This window comes from Pseudophryne corroboree, chromosome 3 (genome assembly GCF_028390025.1).
Source record: "Pseudophryne corroboree isolate aPseCor3 chromosome 3, aPseCor3.hap2, whole genome shotgun sequence".
In the NCBI taxonomy this organism is placed as follows: Eukaryota; Metazoa; Chordata; class Amphibia; order Anura; family Myobatrachidae; genus Pseudophryne; species Pseudophryne corroboree.
In genome coordinates, this window is record NC_086446.1 from 519,727,455 (window position 1) to 519,748,150 (window position 20,696).

The window sequence follows — 20,696 nt, forward strand, 5'->3', positions numbered from 1 at the left end:
GGGTGTAACTGAGAGACAGAGGGGAATGTGGCGAGGGGGGTCACTGAGAGACAGGTCAATGTGGCCATGTCACTGAGGCAGAGGGTAATGTGTGGAGGGGGTGTAACTGAGAGACAGAGGGGAATGTGGCGAGGGGGGTCACTGAGAGACAGGTCAATGTGGCCATGTCACTGAGGCAGAGGGTAATGTGTGGAGGGGGTGTAACTGAGAGACAGAGGGGAATATGGCTATGGGGGTAGCATATGCATGTGTGAGGCTATGTGGGTCGAGGGAGGGGGGGGGGGGGGGGTTCCTATTTTTTTTCAGTCCCAGGCCCCACAATTTCTGATGGCAGCCCAGTCCCTGCCAGTAGGAGTGTTTGTGTCACTAAGTTGTATCTGTTATTAAGTATGTATGTGCCAATAAGTGGTGTCTGTGTCCGTAAGTGCCATATGTCAGTAAATGGTGTCTGTGTCAATAAATGTTTGTGTTAGTAAGATGTGTCAGTAAGTGTTTCTGTATCAGTAAGTGGAATATGTCAGTAAGGGGTGCCTGTGTTCATAAGTGATATCTGTCAGTAAGAGGTGTCTGTGTAGGTGTCAGTAAGTGGTATGTATCAGTAAGTCTGTGTCAGTAGGTGGTGTGTATGTTCATAAGTGTGTCAGTTAGGTGTTTCAGTAAGTGTGTAAGTAAGTGAGTCTATATTTGTATTTGTGTCAGTAAGGGATGTCTGTTGGTAAGCAGTGTCTGTCTGCAAGTGTGCCTGTGTCAGTAAGAGATGTCTGTCGGTAAGAGATGTCTCTGTCAATAGGTTTCTGTATCAGTAACTGTGTCCCATGAGCCCTCAGTTCACTGTTTGCTCTGTTTTGCCCCTATCTCTGCTCCCCTTTCCCGATCTCCTCTGTATTGCCCCCCTCTTTTCCAATATTTCCACACCTGCTCTGTTTTGCCCATCGTTTCTCCCCTTTCCACCTTCTTTGCATGTTGATACAGCTCTCTGTATCATATGGCGGTCACTGCGATGCTCCCAGTATTAAATGCTGGTCACTGAGATGCTCTCTGTATCATATGGCAGTCACTGCGATGCTCCCGATATTAAATGCTGGTCACGGAGATGCTCTCTGTATATATGGTGGTCACTGATGCACTGTATTATGGTGGTCACTGTTTCTCTGTATTATATGGAGGTTACAAACTTTTTCTTGTTATAGCGCCACTATTAAGTGGTTGAAGGTAGGCATTAGCTTTGACCTCCATCGAGATAGCCACACCCATGGCACAGGCCACACCCCTATTTAGACCACCCCCACACCACACTGGTCACACCCCCACATCACTAATCACACCACCGCAGCGCTTGTCACACCTCCTGCCGAGGCACATAATAGGCCCTTCCTAAATTTCAGCTCCAGGCCCATGTGGACCTTAAATCTGGCACTGGTCATACCATTCACACTACAGTCGTCCAGGGTTGGACCAGGGAATAACACTGGTAGCAACCAAAGTCAAGGCCCTGGAAACGCACCCAGGTAGATCCTTGCACACAGAGAAAGGACCCAGGTTGGCCCGGCGATATCTAAGGGCCAAATCGTTTGTGACAGGGGTATTATTAGTGTGTCCTTGCTGTTACAGTGAATATTGTCCTTTTACCCAAGAGGTGGTTTGCAGGCTCCTTAAATGACATGTGTTCTACGTCCAGCAGGACAGTAGGCAATTCTGGGAATTCCTGCTCTGCCAGATCCAGTGCTGGACTCTCCTACAACCAAAAAAAAAAAAAAACATGTCCAGAGAAGTCTTCCAAGTCCAAGACATATCAGAGATCACAAGGGTCCTGCTGCATGCACTGTTCGCATCTTTCAGTTAAATACAGCCAATACCCAATTTATCATACAAGGGGTCATTCAGAGTTGTTCGCTCGGTATTTTTTTCTCGCAAAGGAGCGATTAGTCGCTAATGCGCATGCGCAATGTCCGCAGTGCGACTGCGCCAAGTAAATTTGCTATGCAGTTAGGAATTTTACTCACGGCATTACGAGGTTTTTTCTTCGTTCTGGTGATCGTAATGTGATTGACAGGAAGTGGGTGTTTCTGGGCGGAAACAGGCCGTTTTATGGGAGTGTGTGAAAAAACGCTACAGTTTCTGGGAAAAACGCGGGAGTGGCTGGAGAAACGGAGGAGTGTCTGGGCGAACGCTGGGTGTGTTTGTGACATCAAACCAGGAACGACAAGCACTGAACTGATCGCAGATGCCGAGTAAGTCTGGAGCTACTCAGAAACTGCTAAGAAGTGTCTATTCGCAATTCTGCTAATCTTTCGTTAGCAATTTTGATATGCTAAGATTAACTCCCAGTAGGCGACGGCTTAGCGTGTGCAAAGCTGCTAAAAGCAGCTTGCGAGCGAACAACTCGGAATGACCCCCACAGTCTGCAATAATGAAACATTTGTGAAACATGCTAACCATCTACAAAAAAACTAAGCAGATTTACTCCAAACAAGTGGTACAGGAGCTACTGTATAAAATACCAGATTAAGTTGTAAATTAGAGCATATTTTACATATGTGCGAAGTACTGTATATTCATATGTATTTACTTGTGTAGGTGTGCTGTACACTATAATAATATCAAATTGATATAGAACGATATATGTTATGTTAAAAAGAGAAATCATGACTACATGGAAGTTTTGCAAAGTTCATATATAAGCAAAACATGTGTATTCTATAAATCTGGTGTTACCTAAACTACTTCTACTTTATATTCATTACCATAAGGGCGTATGTGGCAGAATAAGACTACTATTGGAAAAAAATAGGATTTTTATTACCTGTCGGTAAATCCTTTTCTCGTACTCCCTAGAGAATACTGGAGTTCCATTTAGTACCATGGGGTATAGACTGGTCCACTAGGAGCCATGGGCACTTTAAGAATTTGATAGTGTGGGCTGGCTCCTCCCCCTATGCCCCTCCTACCAGACTCAGTCTAGGAAACTGTGCCCGAGGAGACGGACATACTTTGCGAGAAGGATAAAGATAGTGGTGAGATTCTGAACCAGCACACACAAACAGAGGAAAGCTAAGCTAACCCAACTTTAAACAGGAACAGCAACAGCTGAACCAACAATACTTAACCTAGTCCAGGAAGAACGAAGCACCGGGTGGGCGCCCAGTATCCACTACGGACTACGAGAAAAGGATTTACCGGTAGGTAATTAAAATCCAATTTCTCTTACATTCTAGAGGATACTGGGGTTCCATTTAGTACCATGGGGATGTACCAAAGCTCCCAAACCGAAAGTGCTGAGGTTCCTGCAGAACTGATTGACCAAACTTCAGGTCCTCAGAGGCCAAAGTATCGAACTTGTTGAACTTCGCAAACGTGTTCGAACCCGACCAAGTAGCTGTTCGGCAGAGCTGTAAAGCGGAGACACCCCGGGCAACCGCCCAGGAAGAACCCACCGACCTAGTAGAATGGGCCTATACAGATTTTGGAACCAGCAAGCCTGCCGTGGAATAAGCATGCTGGATAGTGAGCCTGATCCAGCGTGCAATTGTCTGCTTTGAAGCAGGACACCCAATTTTATTGGGATCATATAGGACGAACAACAAGTCGGATTTCCTGTGACGAGCTGTTTGCTTTACGTATACCTTTAAAGCCCTCACAACATCCAAACACTTTGAAGAAGTGGGAGTGTCGGTGATAATCAGAACCAAAATAGGTTGGTTGATGTGAAATGCAGACACCACTTTCGGAAGAAATTGCTGATGAGTTCTGAGTTCAGCTCTGTCCTCATGGAAAATTAAAATAAGATTTTACTTACCGGTAAATATTTCTCGAAGTCCGTAGTGGATGCTGGGGACTCCGTAAGGACCATGGGGAATAGACGTGCTCCGCAGGAGACATGGGCACTTTAAGAAAGAATTTATATTCTGGTGTGCTCTGGCTCCTCCCTCTATGTCCCTCCTCATGACCTCAGTTAGAGAAACTGTGCCCGGAAGAGCTGACAGTACAAGGAAAGGATTTTGATAATCCAGGGCAAGATCCATACCAGCCACACCAATCACACCGTATAACTTGTGATAACCTTACCCAGTTAACAGTATGAACAACAACAGAGCATCAGTTCAACCATGATGCAACTATAACAAAACCCTTATTTGAGCAATAACTATATACAAGCATTGCAGAAGAAGTCCGCACTTGGGACGGGCGCCCAGCATCCACTACGGACTACGAGAAATAGATTTACCGGTAAGTAAAATCTTATTTTCTCTAACGTCCTAGTGGATGCTGGGAACTCCGTGAGGACCATGGGGATTATACCAAAGCTCCCAAATGGGCGGGAGAGTGCGGATGACTCTGCAGCACCGATTGAGCAAACACAAGGTCCTCCTCAGTCAGGGTATCAAACTTGTAGAACTTTGCAAAAAAGTGTTTGAACCTGACCAAGTAGCCGCTCGGCAAAGCTGTACTGCAGAGACCCCTCGGGCAGCCGCCCAAGAAGAGCCCACCTTCCTTGTGGAATGGGCCTTAACCGATTTAGGCAGCGGCAATCCAGCCGCAGAATGAGCCTGCTGAATCGTGTTACAGATCCAGCGAGCAATAGTTTGCTTTGAAGCAGGCGCCCCAAGCTTGTTGGAAGCATACAGGATAAACAAAGATTCTGTTTTCCTGACCCTAGCCGTTCTGGCTACATAAACCTTCAAAGCCCTGACCACATCAAGTAACTCGGAATCCTCCTAGTTAGTAGTAGCCACAGGCACCACAATAGGTTGGTTTATGTGAAAGGATGAATCCACTTTCGGCAGAAATTGTGGGCGGGTCCGCAATTCTGCTCTATCCGCATGGAAAACCAGATAGGGGCTTTCATGTGACAAAGCCGCCAATTCTGACACACACCTAGCCGAAGCCAAGGCTAGTAGCATGACCACCTTCCACGTGAGATATTTCAATTCCACCGTTTTGAGTGGTTCAAACCAGTGTGATTTCAAGAAACTCAACACCACGTTAAGATCCCAAGGTGCCACTGGAGGCACAAAAGGGGGCTGAATATGCAGCACTCCCTTTACAAACGTCTGAACTTCAGGCAGAGAAGCCAGTTCTTTTAGAAAGAAAATGGATAGGGCCGAAATCTGGACCTTAATGGAACCCAATTTTAGGCCCAAAGTCACTCCCGACTGTAGGAAGTGAAGGAAACGGCCCAGCTGGAATTCCTCCGTAGGGGCATTCCTGGCCTCACACCAAGCAACATATTTTCGCCATATCCGGTGATAATGTTGAACCGTCACGTCCTTCCTTGCCTTTATCAGCGTAGGAATAACCTCATCCGGAATGCCTTTTTCTGCTAGGATCCGGCGTTCAACCGCCATGCCGTCAAACGTAGCCGCGGTAAGTCTTGGAACAGACAGGGCCCCTGTTGCAACAAGTCCTGTCTGAGAGGCAGAGGCCACGGGTCCTCTGTGAGCATTTCTTGCAGATCTGGATACCAAGTCCTTCTTGGCCAATCCGGAACAATGAGTATTGTTCTCACTCCTCTTTTTCTTATGATTCTCAGCACCTTGGGTATGAGAGGAAGAGGAGGAAATACATAAACCGACTGGAACACCCACGGTGTCACCAGTGCGTCCACAGCTATCGCCTGAGGGTCTCTTGACCTGGCGCAATACCTCTGTAGCTTTTTGTTGAGGCGGGATGCCATCATGTCCACCTGTGGCAGTTCCCACCGACTTGCAATTTGCGTGAAGACTTCTTGATGAAGTCCCCACTCTCCCGGGTGGAGGTCGTGCCTGCTGAGGAAGTCTGCTTCCCAGTTGTCCACTCCCGGAATGAACACTGCTGACAGTGCGCTTACGTGATTCTCCGCCCAGCGAAGAATTCTGGTGGCTTCCACCATCGCCACCCTGCTCCTTGTGCCGCCTTGTCGTTTTACATGAGCCACAGCGGTGATGTTGTCTGACTGAATCAGAACCGGTTTGTCGCGAAGCAGTGTCTCCGCTTGACGTAGGGCGTTGTATATGGCCCTTAGTTCCAGGATGTTGATGTGAAGGCAAGTCTCCTGACTTGACCACAGACCTTGGAAATTTCTTCCTTGTGTGACTGCCCCCCACCCTCGGAGGCTTGCATCCGTGGTCACCAGGACCCAGTCCTGAATGCCGAATCTGCGGCCCTCGAGAAGGTGAGCACTCTGCAGCCACCACAGGAGAGACACCCTGGCCCTGGGGGATAGGGTGATTAACCGATGCATCTGAAGATGTGATCCGGACCATTTGTCCAGTAAGTCCCATTGAAAGGTCCTCGCATGGAACCTGCCGAAGGGAATGGCCTCGTATGATGCCACCATCTTAACCAGGACTCGAGTGCAGTGATGCACCGACACCCGTTTTGGTTTTAATAGGTTTCTGACCAGTGTCATGAGTTCCTGAGCCTTCTCCATCGGGAGATAAACCCTTTTCTGGTCCGTGTCCAGAATCATGCCCCGGAAAGGTAGACGAGTCGTAGGAATCAACTGCGACTTTGGAATATTTAGAATCCAGCCGTGTTGTCGTAACACTTCCAGAGAGCGTGCTATGCTGATCAGCAACTGCTCTCTTGACCTCGCTTTTATGAGGAGATCATCCAAGTATGGGATAATTGTGACCCCTTGCTTCCGCAGGAGAACCATCATTTCCGCCATTACCTTGGTAAATAATCTCGGTGCCGTGGAGAGAACAAACGGCAACGTCTGAAATTGGTAATGACAATCCTGTACCACAAATCTGAGGTACGTCTGATGAGGTGGATAAATGGGGACATGAAGGTATGCATCCTTTATGTCCAGAGACACCATAAAATCACCCCCTTCCAGGCTTGCGATGACCGCTCTGAGCGATTCCATCTTGAACTTGAACCGTGTCAAAGTCGAAAAATATCGTGCTTCACATTGCCATATACTAACCCCATGCACATGCCCGCTGCTCGTGCATTCAGTCTGCCGTACGTGCACATGTCCGCAAATTGCGTACACTCGCTCCGGCGATTACGCGCGGTATAAGCGTATTTACGGTAGAGTTTATGAGCTTGTAGCGGGCGACTCATTTATAACATAGTTAACTAAAATAGTGCGTTTTGTAGATAATATTCCCTTTAATAATGTCTGCAAGTATGTTTAATGTAAATGGTTCGTGGACATGGGGATTCCTCTTTGCATGATACGAAGGGTCTGACAAAGGTTGAACAGTGGTGTCTAGTACCTAACTGAAGAGTATTTTATTAGAAACATTCCGGTGTTGGTTAGGAAGAGATTAATCGCTCCTGCGTATAGTTATGTCTATAAGAAGTTTATGGACATTTACTGTATTTGCAGCTCATTATCCATGCGGCGGGAATCCTGTAGATACCTCCCACCTGAGCAGTTTGAAATAGTTACAGCCCACCTGTTCAAATCCACCTATGACCTTTTGTTATAATGCAGAGAGACATTCCTGTGTCCAATGAACAATGAGATTGTAGGGCCCTTTGTAGTGTACTGTATGTTGTGTATATAAAGGCCACTGTCCCCTGACCGGCCAGTACTCTCTCTCATCAACAATTATCAGTCGGATAATTGGAGGACTGGATCCAGTTGCGCTAGCGAGTGTTCCCCCGTATGGTATGTTTCTCTGTGGCCACTTTGTTACCCGTTTAATGTAAGCCATTCATACTTATTCTATGTATTTGTGTTTGCGTTCGTTCGCTATTGTGTATCTTACTGTTTAGTTATTCTGTTTAGGTATTAATGTTAGGTCTGTAGTGTATAAGCTGTAATCTGTATTCTTTTCCCTTTTACTTACTAAAAATCATCTGGTAAGGTGTTGGAACCTTAACAAGAGTTTGTGTGATTTACCATATAAGTGCTAAGGGTTTCAGAGCATCTCAATTGCTCAAAACAGCTTGCATACTCACAAAGGTTCAGAGTTACACCATTATAGTACCACGGTATTAAGGTTTACAGTGTAAGCATATTCTGTGTTTAAAGTTTATAAAGGTTACTGTCTGTGTGTACGCTTGCTCAGCGCAGCATGTGTACGTAACTTGCGTACCACGTGTGAGGTCTTTGTACGCAAATAGTGTACAAAGTACGTAGCACGTGCACGAGGTTTAGCGGCCATTACGGCTTTACGGTATTAGTAAATAGCTTATGTTAAAAGGTAAATATTTAGCTTTATCAACCGTTTCAGATATATGTTCAGGGATTTTAAATTCAATATGGGTCTGACCGAACCGTCCGGTTTCGGTACTACAAACATGGTCGAATAATAACTCCTTCCTTGTTGAAGGAGGGGAACCTTGACCACCACCTGTTGAAGATACAATTTGTGAATTGCAGTTAACACTATTTCCCTCTTGAGGGGGGAAGCTGGCAGGGCCGATTTGAGGTATCGGTGAGGGGGCATCTCTTCGAATTCCAGCTTGTATCCCTGAGACACAATATCTATTGCCCAGGGATCCAACTGGGAGTGAACACACTTGTGGCTGAAATTTCGGAGATGCGCCCCCACCGGGCCTAGCTCCGCCTGTGGAGCCCCAGCGTCATGCGGTGGATTTAGTGGAAGCCGGGGAGGACTTCTGTTCCTGGGAACTAGCTGTGTTGTGCAGCTTCTTTCCTCTGCCCCTGCCAAGAAAGGACGCACCTCGGACTTTCTTGCTTTTCTGTGATCGAAAGGCCTGCTTTGGTAATACGGTGCTTTCTTAGGTTGTGAGGGAACATACGGCAAAAAATTTGACTTTCCAGCAGTAGCTGTGGAGACCAGGTCCGAGAGACCCTCCCCAAACAATTCCTCACCCTTGTAAGGTAAAACCTCCATGTGCCTTTTTGAGTCGGCATCACCTGTCCATTGCCGAGTCCACAGGACCCTTCTGGGAGAAATCGACATAGCATTTATTCTAGAACCCAGTAGACTAATGTCTCTTTGAGCATCTCTCATATATAGGACAGCGTCTTTTATATGCCCCAGGGTCATTAATATAGTATCCTTGTCTAAGGTATCAAGTTCCTCAGACAGGGTGTCCGTCCATGCTGCTACAGCACTACACACCCAGGCCGACGCGATCGCTGGCCTCAGTAAGGTACCTGAATGTGTATAAATGGACTTCAGGGTACCCTCTTGCTTTCTATCCGCAGCATCTTTTAGGGTAGCCGAATCCTGTGACGGCAGGGCTACCCTCTTGGATAAGCGTGTTAAAGCTTTGTCCACCCTAGGGGAGGATTCCCAGCGTAACCTGTCCCTTGGCGGGAAAGGATACGCCATAAGCATCCGTTTGGAAATCTGCAGTTTTTTATCTGGAGATTCCCAAGCCTTTTCACATAACTCATTTAGCTCGTGTCAAGGGGGAAAGGTCACCACCTGCCTTTTTTCCCCATACATATGAACCCTCTTGTCAGGGACTGGGGTTTCCTCTGTGATGTGCAACACATCCTTAATTGCTATAATCATATAACGGATGGATTTAGCCAATTTAGGCTGTAACTTTGCATCATCGTAATCGACACTGGAGTCAGAATCCATGTCGGTATCTGTGTCAACAATTTGGGATAGTGGGCGCTTCTGAGACCCTGCCGGCCTCTGCGACATAGGATCAGGCACGGGCTAAGACCCTGACTGTCCTAAGGCTTCAGCTTTATCCAACCTTTTATGCAAGGAATTAACATTATCATTTAAAACCTTCCACATATCCATCCAATCAGGTGTCGGCGCCGTCGGCGGAGACACCACATTCATTTGCTCCCGCTCTGTTTCCACATAGCCTTCCTCGTCAAACATGTCGACACAAGCGTACCGACACACCACACACACACAGGGAATGCTCTTTTTGAAGACAGTTCCCCCACTATGCCCTTTGGAGAGACAGAGAGAGTGTATGCCAGCACACACCCCAGCGCTATATAACCCAGGAATAACACAGTAACAATGTTAACCCAGTAGCCGCTGTTTATATTGATTTTTGCACCTAATTATGTGCCCCCCCCCCCCTCTCTTTTCACCCTCTTCTACAGTGTATCTGCAGGGGAGAGCCTGGGGAGCTTCCTCTCAGCGGAGCTGTGGAGAAAAAATGGCGCTGGTGAGTGCTGAGGAAGAAGCCCCGCCCCCTCAGCGGCGGGCTTCTGTCCCGCTTCAATGTACAATTTTTGGCGGGGGCTCATACATATATACAGTGCCCAACTGTATATATGCTAAACTTTTGCCAAAGAGGTCCCAATTGCTGCCCAGGGCGCCCCCCCCTGCGCCCTGCACCCTTACAGTGACCGGAGTATCTGAGGTGTGTGTGGGAGAATGGCGCACAGCTGCAGTGCTGTGTGCTACCTCAGTGAAGACTGGAGTCTTCTGCCGCCGATTTCGAAGTCTTCTTTGCTTCTTATGCTCACCCGGCTTCTGTCTTCCGGCTCTGCGAGGGGGACGGCGGCGCGGCTCTGGGATCGGACGACGAGGGTGAGATCCTGTGTACGATCCCTCTGGAGCTAATGATGTCCAGTAGCCTAAGAAGCAGGACCTATCTTCAGAGAGTAGGGCTGCTTCTCTCCCCTCTGTCCCACGATGCAGGGAGTCTGTTGCCAGCAGAGCTCCCTGAAAATAAAAAACCTAACAAAATACTTTCTTACAGCAAGCTCAGGAGAGCTCACTGAACAGCACCCAGCTCGTCCGGGCACAGATTCAAACTGAGGTCTGGAGGAGGGACATAGAGGGAGGAGCCAGAGCACACCAGAATATAAATTCTTTCTTAAAGTGCCCAAGTCTCCTGCGGAGCCCGTCTATTCCCCATGGTCCTTACGGAGTCCCCAGCATCCACTAGGACGTTAGAGAAATAGGGGCTCTTGTGAAACAAAGCCCCCAGCTCCTACACACGTCTTGCTGAAGCCAAGACCAACAGTGTGATAGTCTTCCACTTAAGATATTTTACACCCACCTCCTGTAATGGTTCAAACCAGTCCGATTGGAGGAACTGCAGCACCAAATTGAGATCCCAAGGTGCTGTGGGAGGCACAAAGGGAGGTTGGATGTGCAGAACACCTTTCAAAAATGTCTGAATCTCAGGGAGAAAAGACAATTGTTTTTGAAAGAAAATGGACAATCCACCGGAGAATAAGTTCTGCTCTCACACCAAGAAACATATTTCTTCCAAATACGGTGGTAATGTTTAGAAGTTACCCCCTTCCTGGCTTGGAACATAGTCGGGATAACTTTATTAGGGTTCCCTCTTCTGGCTAGAATCAGCCGTTCAACTTCCATGCCGTCAAACGTAGCCGCGATAAGTCCTGATAGACAAACGGGCCCTGTTGCAGAAGATCCTCGCAAAGAGGTAGAGGCCACAGACCCTTGAGGAGCATCTTCAGAAGATCCGCGTACCAGGCCCTTCTTGGCTAGTCTGGCACAATGAGTATTGCTTGAACCTTTTCCCTTTTTATTCTTTTGATAATTCTTGGGATCAGAGGAAGTGAAGGAAACACGTATACCATCTGATAGACCCATGGAGTCAGAGCGTCTACCGCTACTGCCTGTGGGTCTCTCGACCTGGAACAATACCGCTTGAGCTTCTTGTTGAAACGAGAGGCCATCAAGTCGATTTGTGGATATCCCCACCGATGTGCCAAGCACCTGAACACTTCCGGGTGAAGGCCCCATTCCCCCGGGTGCAGGTCGTGTCTGCTGAGGAAGTCTGCTCCCCAGTTGTCTACTTCCGAAATGAAGACTGACAATGCCACAGCATTTTTTTTTGCCCAGAGGAGAATTCTTGACACCTCTGACATTGCTGCTCTGCTTTTCGTTCCGCCCTGTCCATTTATGTACGTCACTGCCGTCACATTGTCTGACAGGACTTGAATGGCCTGATCCTGAAGAAGATAAGAGGCCTGCAGAAGGGCATTGTATATGGCCCTGAGTTCCAGAATGTTGATTGGAAGGATGACTTCCTGACTTGACCATCTTCCTTAAAACTGCACCCCCTGGGTGACTGCTCCCCAACCTCGGAGGCTTGCGTCCGTAGTTAACAGATCCAGTCCTGAATTCGAAACCTCCGACCCTCGACTAGGCGAGAGGTATGTAGCCACCACAGAAGGGAGATCCTGGCTTTTGGCGACAGACGAATCCTCTGGTGCATGTGAAGATGCGATCCGGACCATTTGTCCAACAGATCGAACTGGAAGGGTCATGCATGAAACCTTCCGTAATGAAGCGCCTTGTAAGAGGCCACCATTTTCCCCAGTAGGCGAATGCATATCCGGGTTGGCTTCAGGACATCCCGAACCATCGCCTGATTTTCCAATGCCATTTCCAACGGAAGGAACACTTTCTGAGGCTCCGTGTCCAGTATCATTCCCAAGAATGGGAGCCTCCGTGTTGGCTCTAGGTGAGATTTCGGAAGGTTCAGAACCCACCCGTGATCCTGGAGAAGTTTGGTTGAGAGGCCAATGCTGTCCAGCAACCTCTCCCTGCACGGCGCCTTTATCAGAAGATCGTCCAGGTACGGAATAATGTTCACTCCCTGCTTGCGGAGTATAAACATCATCTCTGCCATCAGCTTGGTGAACACCCTTGGCGCCGTGGAGAGACCAAATGGCAGGGCCTGGAACTTGTAGTGACAGTCCTGCAGTGCAAACCGTAGATAAGCCTGATGAGGCAGCCAGATCGGAAAGTGAAGGTACGCATCCTTGATAACCAGAGATACTAGGAATTCCCCCTCCTCCAGACCTGAGATCACTGCTCTCAGAGACTCCATCTTGAACTTGGAACACTCTTAAGAATGGGTTCAAGGACTTGAGATTCAGAATTGGTCGTACCGAACCGTCCGGTTTCGGTGCTACAAACAAGTTGGAATAGTACCCCTTGTTGTGTAGATGAGATGGAACTGGATCAATGACTTGAGTCTGTATCAGTTTTTGGATGGCCTGCTGTAAAGTTATACTTGCCTCTTGTGAATTTAGACGCTGGTTTGTGGACTGAGTCTCTACTCATAAACTCATCCACAGTCTGTCTTAAGTATTGCCTCTCTTTCTCATTGCGGGATAGTTTTGTAGAAATATTTGAGATCATTCTCTTAATGGAATTAACCCATTCCGGTTCAGCCCCGCTATTCTGGAAAGGTGCACTGCCCTGAGTACCCAGTAGTGAGCCCCCTGGTGAAGAGGAACACTCCGCTGTACAAGAAACACACTATTTGCCTGAAATAATGTAAATGTGACCACACACACACACAGGAAAAGGTTAAGCACAAGTTACCCACAAAGAGCCCTTCAGGGAGACAGAGTTATTTGGAGCCAGCCCCCACCGCACCCTATCGCTAATGCCAAGCTTAGCCGGGTCGCAGACTAAGTACCCTGATAGGGGACTTATTACAATAATAATCGCTCCCCCACCCTACTATGACCCCCTGGTACCACTGAGGTAATCTGGAGTCACACTGGAGGAGCTGCACGTCCCTGTCAGCCAGCGTCTGTGTCCACTGCAGAGGGAAAATGGCTCTGGTGAGTTGCTGGATCCTCTCATAGTGAAGCCCCATCCCTTCAATGGCGCACGGTCGTCCAGCTTTTTTAACACTGGCTGAGGTAATGTTGCTTAAAATGGAGAAAAACATTTTTTAAGACTGTTTTTGCCAGTGTGGGTACTGTGTACAGTGTACTGAGACGCAGCTGTGTACTGTGTCTGGAGACGCATTCCACCCCGATTAGAAGCCGTGCGTCTCCGTACCCTCATGCTGCCTTAATGGCCGGCGACCCGCTAGTCGGAACGCCGGCTTAGTACTCACCACTCTTCATTCTTCTGGCTCTATTAGGAGTGGCGGCATGCTGCGGGAGTGTACGCTCGCCGTGGTGGGCCTTGCGAATAGTTCCCTCAGGAGCTCAGTGTCCTGTCAGCGGGGAACGGGACCATTAACCCTTCAAGAGTTTGGGCCGTTACCTCCTCAAAGTCCCACGAAGCAGACAGGCTGGTGTCCACCAGTCCTGCCTGAAAATAACAAACATATAAAATAAATGCAGAAAACTCTTCAGGAGCTTCCATAAGTGACCGGATCCTCCGGGCACATTTTCTAAACTGAGTCTGGTGGGAGGGGTATAGAGGGAGGAGCCAGCCCACACTATCAAATTCTTAAAGTGCCCATGGCTCCTAGTGTACCAGTCTATACCCCATGGTACTAAATGGAACCCCAGTATCCTCAAGAACGTAAGAAAAATATCAAATACACAAACACTCCTGAATATAAGCTAATACACAAGTTCAGTTCCTCCCCATGTATAACACACCTTGGGGTTTATTTACTAAAGTCCCGATTTTGTTATTTTTTTCTAAGTGGCAACACGAGAATTTACTAAGCACAAATCTCGGCAGTGTTGGGGCTATTCGTAATGGTTTTCATGGCAGAGATCAGAAATACGAATGAATAGACCATCGGTCAAATGGGGCTGTTTGTTCATACAACACGGGAATTTACTATTCATTCGTATTTGGGTGTTTGTCTCTGAATGGTTAATTACGGTTGTATTTTTTTGCGATTCGTTAAAAAAAAAAAACAGCAAAAAAAAAATAGACCTGCTTTTTCCTGGCGTGTTGGTATAGTCATGCACGGATCAGTGAGATCCGTGCATGGTTATCTGTGGGAAAGGGTCTGTTTAGGTGACAAATGTAAAAAAAAATATTGCGTGGGGGTCCCCCCCTCCTATGCGTAACCAGCTTTGGGCTCTTTGAGTCGGTCCTGGTTGTAAAAATAGGATTTTGGTACTTACCAGGTAAATCCTTTTCTTTGAATCCATAGGGGGCACTGGAGTACTCTTGGGATATGGACGGTTTCCGTAGGAACAAGGCACTGAATATTCAAATTTAGAACTCTCCTCCCCTCCATATCCCAGAGTACCTCAGTGTTTTTTACTGAGCCGAACAGGAGCGATAGAGAGGTTGACAATGGAGAATTACATATAACAAAAACGGACAACAATAAAGTTGACACATAACGTGACTGACAACTAAACAGTTGGCACAATAACCGATAGAACTTGAAACTTGAACCAGTCGGTGAGAATGTGTTACCATAAGATTCCCTGAACTTACCGCAAACCAGGTAAAACTGCTCTGGGTGGGCGTCCAGTGCCCCCTATGGATTCAAAGAAAAGGATTTACCTGGTAAGTACCAAAATCCTATTTTCTTTTTCATCCACTAGGGGTCACTGGAGTACTCTTGGGACGTACCAAAGCTTCCCCCGTGGGCGGGAGAGCAGTTTGGCACCTGTAACACTAGGCGGCCAAAGCTAGAAGCTGATGCCGCAAACGTATCAAACTTGTAAAAGCGCACAAACGTGTGCACTGATGACCAGGTAGCCGCACGGCAAAGCTGCGTCGTAGAAGCCCCACGACCAGCTGCCCATGAAGTTCCCACAGAACGTGTGGAATGAGCTGTTACTGATGTAGGCGGCTGTAACCGAGCATGAAGGTAAGCCTGACGTATGGTCAGTTTAATCCATCTGGATAAGGTCTGCTTAGAAGCTGGCCAACCCATCTTGGCAGCATCATACAGAACAAACAACGTATCCGTCTTACGAACTGTAGATGTTCGGGACACATAAACGCGTAAAGCGCGTACCACATCCAAGGTTCCAGAATTTCCTGTCAACACAGGAACTACTATTGGTTGATTGATGTGAAAGGATGACACTACCTTTGGTAGGAAAGCGGGATTCGTCCGAAGTTCCGCTCTGTCATCATGAAACACCAAATACGGTGGCTTGCATGACAAGGCACCCAAATCGGAAACACGCCTTGCCGAAGCCAAGGCTAGTAGGAAAATTGTTTTCCAAGTGAGAAACTTAATATCCACTTGGTGTAAGGGTTCAAAATATGAAGACTGTAAGAAATCTAAAACCAGATTCAAGTCCCATGGCGCTGTAGGTGGAATGAATGGAGGCTGTACTCTGAGGACACCTTGCAGAAAAGTGTGTACAGACGGCAATAGAGCCAATCGTCTTTGAAAGTAAATTGACAAAGCAGATACCTGCACCTTTAGTGTAGATAAACGCAGTCCTCCATCCAGCCCCGTCTGTAGAAATAACAAAAGACGGGATAACTTAAAAGATGACGTCGGAAACTTCAGATCCTCACACCAACCTATATAGGCACGCCAGATTCTATAATAATGAGCTGCCGTAACTGGCTTCCTAGCACGTAACATGGTTGGTATAACCGATTCTGGAATGCCCTCTCTCCTTAAGAGGGCGGTCTCAACAGCAACCCCGTCAAACGCAGCCGCGCTAAATCGGGGTAAAGGAATGGACCCTGTTGTAACAGGTCCGGACGAAGTGGGAGCGGCCAAGGCTCGTCTGCGAGTAGTCCTCGGAGATCCGAGAACCAAGCTCTCCGAGGCCAATGAGGCGCCACTAGTATGACTGTGACGGCCTCTCTTTTGATCCGTTTTAGCAACAGAGGGAGCAGCGGAAACGGTGGAAACAGGTACACGAGGCTGTACGGCCATGCGACGGTGAGAGCATCCACCGCCACAGCCTTTGGATCTCGCGTTCTGGACACATACTGGGGCGTTTGATGATTGTGGCGAGATGCCATCAGGTCCACTTGAGGGTAACCCCACCTCTGGGCCAACATGTGAAACACTTCTGGATGTAATGCCCATTCTCCTGGATGGAAATCCCGACGGCTGAGATAATCCGCCTCCCAGTTGTCCACTCCCGGAATGAACACTGCCGACAACATCACTTGGTGACGCTCGGCCCAATTGACGATTCGAGCTACTTCTCGCATTGCCATGCGGCTTCTCGTTCCTCCTTGTTTGTTGATGTATGCGACCGCCGTCGCATTGTCCGACTGCACCTGGACAGGCTGAGACCGAAGAATGTGCACTGCTTGTCGTAGCGCATTGTAAATTGCCCGGAGTTCCAGGACATTTATAGACAGCAATCTTTCGTGATCCGCCCAGAGACCCTGGAGCTGACAATTTCGAACTACAGCTCCCCAACCTCTGAGACTCGCGTCCGTCGTTAGAATTATCCAATTCCAGGCGCCGAACCGTTTCCCTGCGGTCAGATTGTGTACATTGAGCCACCAGAGTAGAGATACCCTGGCCCGTGGCGACAACCTCACTCTGTGGTGAATCTGCAGATGCGAGCCCGACCACTGTGCGAGCACATCCAGTTGAAAAGGACGTGAGTGAAGCCTCCCGAACTGAAGCGCTTCGAAAGCCGCCACCATTGTGCCTAAGAGGCGAATGCACAGATGTACCGAGACTGTGCGTGGCTTGAGCACCAATCGAACCAGATGACGAATGATCTGCACTTTCCGTTCTGGTAGGTAAATTCTTTGATTTACCGTATCGAGAATCATACCTAGGAATTGCAGTCATTGAGACGGAATCAGATGTGATTTCTTGAAGTTGACAATCCAACCGTGCTGAACTAGGACATCGTACGTTAGCAACGCATGTTGGAGGAGCATCTGTTGAGACGGAGCTTTGATGAGCAGATCGTCCAAGTACGGAACTATGATCACTCCCAGGGATCTGAGATGAGCTATCATCACAGACATCACTTTGGTGAATACCCGAGGCGCTGACGAGAGGCCAAACGGTAGAGCCTGAAACTGGTAATGGTTCTGCCGGATTGCAAACCGCAAGAACCTCTGATGAGGTGGCCAAATCGGAATGTGTAAATACGCATCTTTGAGATCCAGCGCAATCATGAATTCCTGTGGCTCTAAACCTGCAATTACTGACCGCAGAGATTCCATCTTGAATCTGTAGTAAGTGACGTACTGATTGAGGCCCTTTAAGTTCAATATTGGCCTGACCGAGCCATCCGGCTTTGGTACCACAAACAGACTGGAATAATAACCCTGCCCTTGTTGGTGTACAGGGTCCGGAATCAAAACTGCTGACTCCAACAGAGATTGAATGGCAATTTGCAGAACCGCCCTTTTGTCGTCCGACACAGGCAGTCCTGTCTTGAAAAACCGCAGTGGCGGGAGACAGTCGAATTCTATTTTGTAACCTTTTAGCACTAAATTGCGGATCCACCCATCTGTGGACGTCTGAAACCACGCCAAATGGAATGTCTGAAGGCGTGCTCCCACAATTGGAGATCCAAGATGGGCTGGGAGTCCGTCATGCCACTGGTTTGTCGGTGACCTTAGCGTCTTGACGACTGGCGTTGGTTTGGTGGAAACCACGCCCTCGACCTCATCTACCGGCCGTGGCTGGTCCTCTACCACGGCCTCGAAAGGGCTGAGGCCGAAAGGATTTGAACGCCGGCCCCGAGTATTTCCGTCTAGGCGCCGTTGGAGGCAATGGTAAGAAAACAGACTTACCACCCGTGGCCTCAGCAATCCATTTGTCCAATTCAGGACCAAACAACTTCTCGCCACCGTAAGGTAACGCCTCTATACCTCTTTTGACCTCCGCCTCCGCTTGCCAAGAGCGCAGCCAGAGTGCTCGTCGTGCTGTAACTAGCGACGAGGAAAGGCGAGTAGTGAGCTGACAGACGTCAGTAGAAGCTGTACATAGATAATCAGCAGCTTCCCAGATTTGATCAGCGAGAAGTATAAGGTGATCGTCATGTAGGGCAGATTTGAGTTCTGTTATCCATACCATGAGCGCCTTAGTTACCCAAATGCCAACCAACCCAGGTCTAAGCAACACCCCTGCTGCTATATACATGGATTTTAGCATAGCTTCAATTTTACGGTCTGAAGGGTCTTTAAGCGTAGTAGCCGTCGGTACTGGTATGGTTAATTTCTTAGTAAGTTTAGACACAGACGAATCCACCAATGGCGGATTCTCCCATGTAGCTGTCACAGACTCCGGAAACGGGTAACTAGACTTAAACCTGCGAGGAATAGAAAACCGTTTATCCGGATTCTTTCGTGTTTCCAGTAACATCTTATTAAGAGATTCCGAAACCGGATAACACATCGGAGTCCTCTGTCATTTAGCAAAGACGACTTCATCATTCGTCAGAGGCTCCTCAGATTCTATAAACTTCAGAGACTGACGCACCGTTCTGATGAGATTATCAATGCCTGGGCTGTCAAAATCTTCACTATCTGACTGCTGGTCTACTTCGCCCTCCTAACCGTCATCTTGCGCAGTGAGGTCTGGCATAGAGTCGTCAGACTGTAACATAGCCGAAACTGGTAAATCATAAGACAAATGAAATTTATCCCTACTATCCACAATGGACTTGGACTTTTGGCAAGGCTGAGACCCCTCCGGCAGTCCTAGCGGTCTCACCCTAGACTCAGATCTTGCCGCTTCCCGCTCCTGTCGAGCGGCGGCCAATTCAGATTGCAATCCAGCCATGACATCTGCTAGCATAGCCCATGGAGGGTCCGGGAATGAAACCGGTTTGGACAGCGGAGCCGTAATCGTATTTGTAGCGGAATCCACAAAACATACTGTGCATGTGGTAGATCCATCCGGTAACACACTCTGACAGACAAGGCAGTGGTTTTTAGGTTTTGCTGGTGCCTTACTCATTATGCCGACAGACAAGGTGTCTCTATATATATATATATATATATATATATATATATATATATATCTGGCAAGGTGTAGTGCACGTGCCAGTACGATATGAAACTGATCCCAAATTCCCACCAACACCCCTGTGCCTTCGGTGGAGTAGAGATGCAGTACAGGATCTGGAATCACAACAGGAAGACAGGAAGCAAGATTAAAATGGCTGCCATGCCTTACAGTGCAGGGTATATGTAACATGCAGCCAACCCTGTAATATAGGCTTAACAGCCTATTTCCCCCCGTATGCAGCCCTCCGCTAATGTCCTGTCCCCCCTCGTGTACCGCTGTCTGAGCGGGAATGCCGGGGCGTGGGTACCTGCAGGGAGCCGGGGAGCGCTGTAATGGAGCGTCCTGTAGCGGGTGAGCGCGGCGGTCGGCGGGTGTGAGCGGCGGCCGGCGAGGCTCAGCGGTGGAGGCGGCGCGGTCCGGAGCGGTTGCCGGGCGGCCTGTCAGGGGAGGCGTTGCGGGTGCAGTGCGAGCGGCGTCCGTCTTCAGTGAACAGTGTCCCCACACAGCGGGGCGGCAGCGTGCGCTGACCGCCCCGTACCCCCAGCATACCTGACTCCAGAGGCGAAGGCTGTGACGGGACTTCTATCTGTAAGCTCCGTCCAGCTGTAGCAGCAGTCAGGGAATGTGCTGCGTGTGGCTGTGAGGGTGCTCTTTGTGAGGACCGACACGCCATGCGCTGCTCCGTGCAGCGGCACTATCCCGGACCCAAGTTTTTACAGAAACTGGGAAGGGATGTGCTGTTAGTGGAAAAAGGTAAAAGGCAGAAAAAAAAAAATTCAAAATAAAAATATTCAAAGTAGTGTGGTTTAAGCTCCACACAAGCCCTGTTGCTACGAGAAGCACAGAAAAAACACTGAGGTACTCTGGGATATGGAGGGGAGGAGAGTTCTAAATTTGAATATTCAGTGCCTTGTTCCTACGGAAACCGTCCATATCCCAAGAGTACTCCAGTGACCCCTAGTGGATGAAAAAGAAAATACAGGGAAAAAATTGTGTAGGGGTCCCCCATATTTAAACAACCAGCACCGGGCTCTGCGTCCGGTCCTGGTTCAAAAAATATGGGGGACAAAAGACGTAGGGGGTCCCCCGTATTTTTAAAACCAGCACCGGGCTCCACTAGCCAGAGAGATAATGCCACAGCCGGGGGACACTGTTATACTGGTCCCTGCGGCCGTAGCATTACCCCCCCAACT

General features: G+C 48.4%; 1 protein-coding gene across 1 annotated transcript in view; it reads right to left on the reverse strand.

Moving 5' to 3' along the window:
- Positions 1–20,696, reverse strand: part of AATK (apoptosis associated tyrosine kinase) — a 299,299-nt gene that overhangs the window by 26,790 nt on the left and 251,813 nt on the right. Inside the window, 1 exon segment of the mRNA XM_063961095.1 lies at positions 1,630–1,735. Within this exon segment, the coding sequence (XP_063817165.1) occupies positions 1,630–1,735 (106 nt within the window).